Here is a 7,472-nt window from a genome sequence, read left to right as displayed (position 1 = left end):
TAGATATTGACATGTCTATATATAAGCCCCTGAGCGAGTGCAGAAGTATCTTCGTTTAGTCAATGAAGACTTCCCTTACATTTGCTCAGTACATGCCCATCAAATAGGTTCAATTACTAAATACAAGACAATAGCGAAAGTACACCACTCACTACACATACACAACACATCACACATCACACAACACATCACACAACACATCACACATCACATAACACAACACAACACACATCACATCACACAGCACATAACAACACACACCTTTGTGTTGCCCACGTATTGGGCGGTGTTGAGCGACAGTTCCCTGTCCACTGCGACGTCTTCGTAGTACACGGCTGCGGCTATGGGGACTGTGTTGTCCGCCAACACCTGTGCGTCGTACAGTGGCTGCCAGTCTGTCTTTTGCGACAGCAGTTGTGCGCACTCTTTGTACGGCTGTAGTTGTGCTATGGTATCGAACATCTGTGGATGGGAGTAGTTGTGCAGTATATATATATATATATAGTTGTGAAAGTGTAGGGCCGATTCAACGCAACGAGGAATCGTATCAGTGCCACTGATAGCCGCCGCCGTAGTCCATCTAAATAACACAAGCGAGGAGTGATACGTTTCTGCATCTGTCACACAATTGAAAGGTGTACTGCATTGATCTGACCCCCAAGCTTCCCATAGCAGCGCATGATGACCAGTCATGAGCAATACGTTAACAACGCAAGAGTAATGCGTTTGCAATGAGCGTGTGGTGGGCTTACCCATGGAAAGACCATCTCTGTGGTGAAGTTGAGGCGTTCTGATTGGTCGGGTGTATAGTTGAAGTCGTCACTTTGTTTCTGCACTCGACTCGCCGCCCAATTTGTTGCGCCTGTGATAAGCAGACAAGATATATATAGAATGAGTAATAGCAGATAAGATATAAATAGAATGAGTAATAGCAGATGATATATAAATAGAATGAGTAATAGCCGATGAGATATAAATAGAATCAGTAGTCGCAGATGAGATATAAATAGAATGAGTAATCGCAGATGAGATATAAATAGAATCAGAAATAATATGAGATATAAATAGAATTAGTAATAGCAGATGAGATATAAATAGAATCAGTAATCCCAGATGAGATATGAATAGAATCACTAATAGCAGATGAGATATAAATAGAATGAGAAATAGCAGATGAAACAGTCGAATGAGTAATCCCAGATGAGATATGAATAGAATCACTAATAGCAGATGATATATAAATAGAATGAGTAATTGCAGATGATATATAAATGGAATCAGTAATCGCAGATGAGATATAAATAAAATCAGTAATTGCAGATGAGATATAAATAGAATCAGTAATAGCAGATGAGATATAAATAGAATCAGTAATCGCAGATGAGATATGAATAGAATCAGTAATAGCAGATGAGATATAAATAGAATGAGTAATTGCAGATGAGATATAAATAGAGTCAGTAATCGCAGATGAGATATAGATAGAATTAGTAATAGCAGATGATATATATATAGAATTAGTAATTGCAGATGAGTTAGGATGAGTAATTGGGTAATATATAGCATGATCAGCGGAGTGATTGTCTGATATGAGCAGATGGTTTATTTCCAGAACATGAACTTAGTTTATGGTCAGCCTACTCGCCCTGAACACTTGTACCCATCGAATAGCCTACTTTCTCTGACCCTATACACCCACACTATCAAACAGCTTACAACCCCTTTCCCCACACACCCGCCTAATACACCAACACCATCAAACAGCTGACAACCCCCTTTCACACACACCCGTCACACGCCTCTTCCCATCGCATCACTACCTGCCGTCTCATACTTTCTCTAACCCTATACACCCACACCACCAAACAGCTTACAACCCCCTTTCACACACACCCGCCTAATACACCCGTCACACGTCTCTCCCCATCGCATCACTACCTGCCGTCCCATACTTTCTCTAACCCTAAATACACCCACACCATCAAACAGCTTACAATCCCCTTTCGCACACACCCGCCTAATACACCCGTCACACGTCTCTCTCCATCGCATCACTACCTGCCGTCCCATCAGCTCACTTACCGTTGCCGTCGGCGTAGATGAGCTCATGCACAAGTGCATACATGGGATTGGCATCGAATGGCACGTGCGTGTACAGTGCTTTGATGAAGGCAGGTGTCAGTGTGCCGGTGGTGTCGAAAGCGTCCTCCAGAATGTAGTGCAGCGAAGGGAAGGCGTGGGCGTGGTGGGAGATGAACTTAAACCCAAACGTCTGGAACAGCCCCACAGTCAGCCGGTTGCCTGAGGGAGAGTACAGATACGCAGATGAGATGAGCGACAGTGAATGGTGCGTGTGCTTAGGTTGCCTGAGGAAGAGTACAGATACGCCCACGGGATGAGCGGCAGTGAATGGTGCGTGTGCTTAGGTTGCCTGAGGAAGAGTACAGATACACAGATGGGATGAGCGGCAATGAATGGTGCGTGTGCTTAGGTTGCCTGAGGGAGAGTGCAGATACGCCCACGGGATGAGAGGCAGTGAATGGTGCGTGTGCTTAGGTTGCCTGAGGGAGAGTACAGATACGCCCACGGGATGAGCGGCAGTGAATGGTGCGTGTGCTTAGGTTGCCTGAGGGAGAGTACAGATACGCAGATGGGATGAGCGGCAGCGAATGGTGCTTAGGTTGCCTGAGGGAGAGTACAGATACACCCACGGGATGAGCGGCAGTGAATGGTGCGTATGCATAAGTTGTTGAATAGGCGCCGACACGCTTGTCTGTGGGCGTGTCAGTGCTGCGATGGCTATGGTGATGAAGTCAGTGATAAGGGAGATCACCGTGATAGCGAGGGTAGGCGTGGGTAACTCCATGCACACACGCCATCATATAAACAGACGACATTCACAGTGACACGTACACACCATCAGATAAACAGACGACATTCACAGTAACACATACACACCATCAGATAACAGACGACATTCACAGTAATAAATACACACCATCAGGTAAGCAGACGACATTAGCAGCGAGATAGTCGGCGACTTTGCGCGCGATGGCGATGTCCTCAGGGTACATGCGGTAGTAGCGGTTGTTCTTAGTCAGACATGTTTTGAAGGTGGATGTGTACACCTGTGAGAGATAGACGATTAGACACACACGGGCACTCGTCAGCAAACAGCAACAGAGACGTCTGGACGGATGAGTGCACGGTGTGTCGGTGGAGATAAGTCCTGTGGCCATGCACCTGCGCAGCGATTCTCAGAGTGTTTTTAGGGGGTTTAGGGTTTTTAGGATGCGCTGGAATTTGTTGGGTCCCATGCTTTGAACTCCATACACAGCACGTGGGTGCGCGTCCATTTAACCCAATGTATCGGTCACCTGCGAATCTTAATTGATCATTCCGGTTAACAATCTATAATAGAACTGCCAATGCTACCTACCTCCTCTATGGACTTTCCGATGGGTGCCAATCCACCGGTCAGCAGCAGACTGTGCAGACCTTCGGGAGCAAAACTCAGATACGACAGAGAGATCCAACCACCAAAGGACTGGCCGTACAACGTCCTGATGTACAGATGTCCGTGGGAAAGAGTGAATGTAGGTAAATGACGTGCTAATGCGGAAAGGTATCAGATATTAAATAACAGTGTCAGTGGATGTGAGTAACTATAAGTAAGTAAATGACGTCCTGATGCGGAAAGGTATCAGATTTTAAAAATGTATCACTGTCAGTGGATGTGAGTAACTATAAGTAAGTACATGACGTCCTGATGCAGAAACACATCAGATGTTACGAATGTCATCACTGTCAACTGATGTGAGTGACTGTAGGTAGACGAGGCGTGGTACTTAAGCCCCTGATTAGTCCACCGTTATCCAGCATAAGCCTCTGATTAGTCCACCGTTATCCAGCATAAGCCCCTGATTAGTCCAACGGTATCCAGCATAAGGCCCAGTGCAGTCAAGTGCCTTGCAGCGGGTATCAGTCCCATGCATTGGGCGCACTACCCATGGCCGTGGTTGCTTGTCCTATAACTCGGCTGTACACATGACACACACACACACACATACCACTTCCTGTCGTCTCCAAACAACCGCCTGCGTACCACCTCACAGTCCGACACAATGTCGGTTTGTCGGAAATGCTGCACGTAGTCGGCCTGTGCCTGTGCGCTGCCCAGCGATTGTAGTACTGCGGGTGTGATGGCTGAGCTCTTCCCAGTGCCACGCTGGTCAATGAGAATCACTCGATGCGTCTTCAGGACGGTGTCAAACCACGCCTGTCCAGGGACATACAACAGGTGCGCACGAGTGAAGTGTCATGTGTCACGTGTCACGTATTGGTCAATCAGAATCATTCAGTGGGTCTTCAGGACAGTGTCAAACCACGCCTGTCCAGGGCCATGCAACAGGTGCGCATGAGTGAAGTGTCACGTGCCACGCATCGCGTATGGCATGCCGTTTGGTGAGACACAGAGCACTAGGTGTCACCCCATAGACACAGTATCATATGTGACACCAAACAGACACCATATAGTGAGTAGTGTCACGCATGCGACTGTGACCGGGTGAGCAGTCCATGTCTGCCTTGACACAATGGAGTATGGATTCGCCGTATCACAGTGTGATGTCAATCGAATGCGGCACACTAAGGGGAATATTGTTAAGCCTACCAATAAACCTACCTATAAACCTACTTATAAACCTAGCTATAACCCTACCTATATACCTACCTATAACCCTACTTATAAACCTACCTATTAACCTAATATTACCCTACCTATAAATCTACCTATAAACCTACCTATTAACCTACCTATTTCCCACCTATAACCCCACCTATAAATCTACCTATTACCCAACCTATAACCCTACCTAGTACCCTACCTATAAACCTATCTATAACCCTACCTATAAACCTACTTATACCCCTACCTATAGACCTACCTATAAACTTACCTATAAACCTGCCTATAACCCTACCTATAAACCCAGTTGATCGTGCGTTGTAGCCACGAGAAGCAAACTTTACGCGGTGGAGGGCAGGGTGTTGTCGTATTATTGCCACAAGTTTTCAATAGTAATAGTCATATGCAATAACTAAAGTCACATGCTATGAATATTCATATGATGTCATATGTAATCAATAAAGTCATGTTATTGAAAGTCATAGGTTTTTATTGAGGTCATATGTTGTTAATAGTCATATGCTATTACTAATGTCACATGTTATGAATAGAGTCGTATGTTGTCATATGTAATAATAAAGTCATATGCTAATAATAGTCATATGCTACTACTAATGTCACATGTTATAAATAGAGTCATATGTTGTCATATGTAGATAAGAAATTCATATGCTAATAATAGTCATATACTGTTACTATGTTATAAATAGAGTCATATGTTGTCATATGTAAAGTCATATGCAAATAATAGTCATATGCTAATACTAAAGGCGCATGTTATGAATAGAGTCATATGTTGTCAAGTGTAAATAATAAAGTCAAATGCTATTAATAGTCGTCTGTTATCAATAAAGTCACATGTTAATAGTAGCGTCATTTGTTATCATATGTAACACATAAAGTCGTATTTTATCCTATGCTGATATTGAAGTCATGTGTTATTTTCAGAGTCATATGTTATTAATAAAGTCATTTGTTATTAATAAAGTCATATGTAATTAATAGCCATGTGTTCCTGATAGGGTCATATGCTAATGATAAAGTCACATGTTACTACAGCCCAGATAACACATAGAGGTTGATATGTATACCGAGGAGATCTCTCCATCGCATTTTATTTTGGTGTAACAATTAACAATTGACAATTGGGAAGCAGCACCTCCGACAGACATGGGTGACCACGAGAGACGAATGTCGACTACACAGAACAGATACTAACTGCATCAATCAGATATCAGATGCATGGGGGTGTTGATATCAAATACATAGAAACGATGAAAACTGCATCAATCAGATAGCAGATGCATGGGGGTGTTGATATCAAATGCATAGAAATGATGAAAACTGCATCAACCAGATAGCAGATGCATGGATATACTGATATCAAAAATCACATAGAACAGATATCAGATACATGAACAAATATAAATACATTCGATAAATATCAAAAATATAAAACAGACATCAGATGCATGTTGGATACTCGAAGTGTCCCAGTAAAGAAACCAACCACTCGAAGTGTCAGGGCTTTTGGCTTTTGGCGTGTGTAATTTTATATACCTGTTTACGAGAAGCCGGTCGCATATTCTGGAATCCAGGGCCTCCATTGAGATAGCACAACACGGGCAAATCGGACGAGTCTTTCTCCACATCTACCATCTCTCGCGCAAATAGAGTGATCTCGGGGCCTCTATTAGGGTCTCGGTGGCATAATGGCACACGAAAGGTGTATGACCGCAGCAGCAGCCCAGGGATGGCTCGTGATATAGATCCATTCATGTTGATATGAAGTATTCTGAAGGTTTCTGTCTTGTGTGTGAAGGAATTCCTACCTTGTTACAATTGTAGTCGTTTAGGTATCATAGATGTCTCGGAGATATGAATGTTGATGTGTTTTGACTTTTGAGTCATGATGACTGTCCTTTTTTTGTAGCCTTTTTTTTAGAGTTTAGGGTTTTGCCATTTATGGGACTAATTTGTACTGCTGGTAGGATTATAGTTCATTGTTCTTGGGTCTCTTGGTTCAAACCATAATCATTTAATCCGACCAGCAGAGATATTACATTTTTTAATTACGTAGTCAGACAAAACAGTTCAAACAGCCATGAAGCCCCAAAAGACTCTGTCGAAATCTCACTACACTTTGTACGTTTTCCACAATTTTCGGCGTTTTGTACTTCTAAAACTCCGGTGTTTTGTACTCATAGTCCTGCGGACGTTTGTTCGATCCCCACTATATTTTATTTAGCTTCTTCTCTCTACTACTAAAGTGGGTCATGACTCTGATATACTTCTTCGTAAATACGTATTTACATAGTGCTAGACAGACGCAGAACTACACACAACGCAACACACACATTCAAAAGCGGACAATCATCTCTCTGTCTTCCGTTACAATAAACAGAGACCTACTGTCTGCTGTTTGGAACGATGGCCGGGTACATCAACATCGGGCTAATAGAATGATTAGATGGGTAAAACCCTTCAGTTCAATTGTGCCTCTCCGTGTGTCCTATTTGTGGTCGGTTCTCGTGTGTGCACGATTTATGTCGCATGCGTGCGTGAGAAATCAGACATGTCGAGATGAATTTGTTTGTTTTGTGATCATTTATTTGTGTACTAAATTGGATGGAATGCCGGATAGATACTATATTGTATGGTCGGCATACTGACAAGGTAGGTGATCTAGATCAGTGCGTGTGTACTCTCAAGAGTGTTTTGCTCTCGTGTGTGCATTTAGGGAATTTCTCGTATAGATGTAATTTGTTCTTTCAGCAACACCATA

At 43.2% G+C, this 7,472-nt stretch overlaps 1 protein-coding gene across 1 annotated transcript; it reads right to left on the bottom strand.

Annotated features, from left to right (window-relative positions):
- Window positions 1–231: 231 nt before the first annotated feature.
- Window positions 232–6,555, bottom strand: SARC_02629 (hypothetical protein; the record flags this gene model as incomplete). Its single annotated transcript, XM_014303599.1, has 7 exons — window positions 6,248–6,555; window positions 4,071–4,279; window positions 3,440–3,563; window positions 2,999–3,128; window positions 2,083–2,301; window positions 753–862; window positions 232–462 (listed from the first exon to the last, which is right to left on the bottom strand). The coding sequence occupies exons 1-7, from the start codon at window positions 6,464–6,466 to the stop codon at window positions 232–234; spliced, it is 1,242 nt and encodes a 413-aa protein (XP_014159074.1). The 5' UTR covers window positions 6,467–6,555.
- Between the last annotated feature and the right edge of the window lie 917 nt (window positions 6,556–7,472).

The sequence above is a fragment of the Sphaeroforma arctica genome (genome assembly GCF_001186125.1).
Source record: "Sphaeroforma arctica JP610 unplaced genomic scaffold supercont1.120, whole genome shotgun sequence".
NCBI lineage: Eukaryota > Ichthyosporea > Ichthyophonida > Sphaeroforma > Sphaeroforma arctica.
Note: the sequence above shows the minus strand (reverse complement) of the source record. Positions and strands in the feature narration are given on the sequence as shown.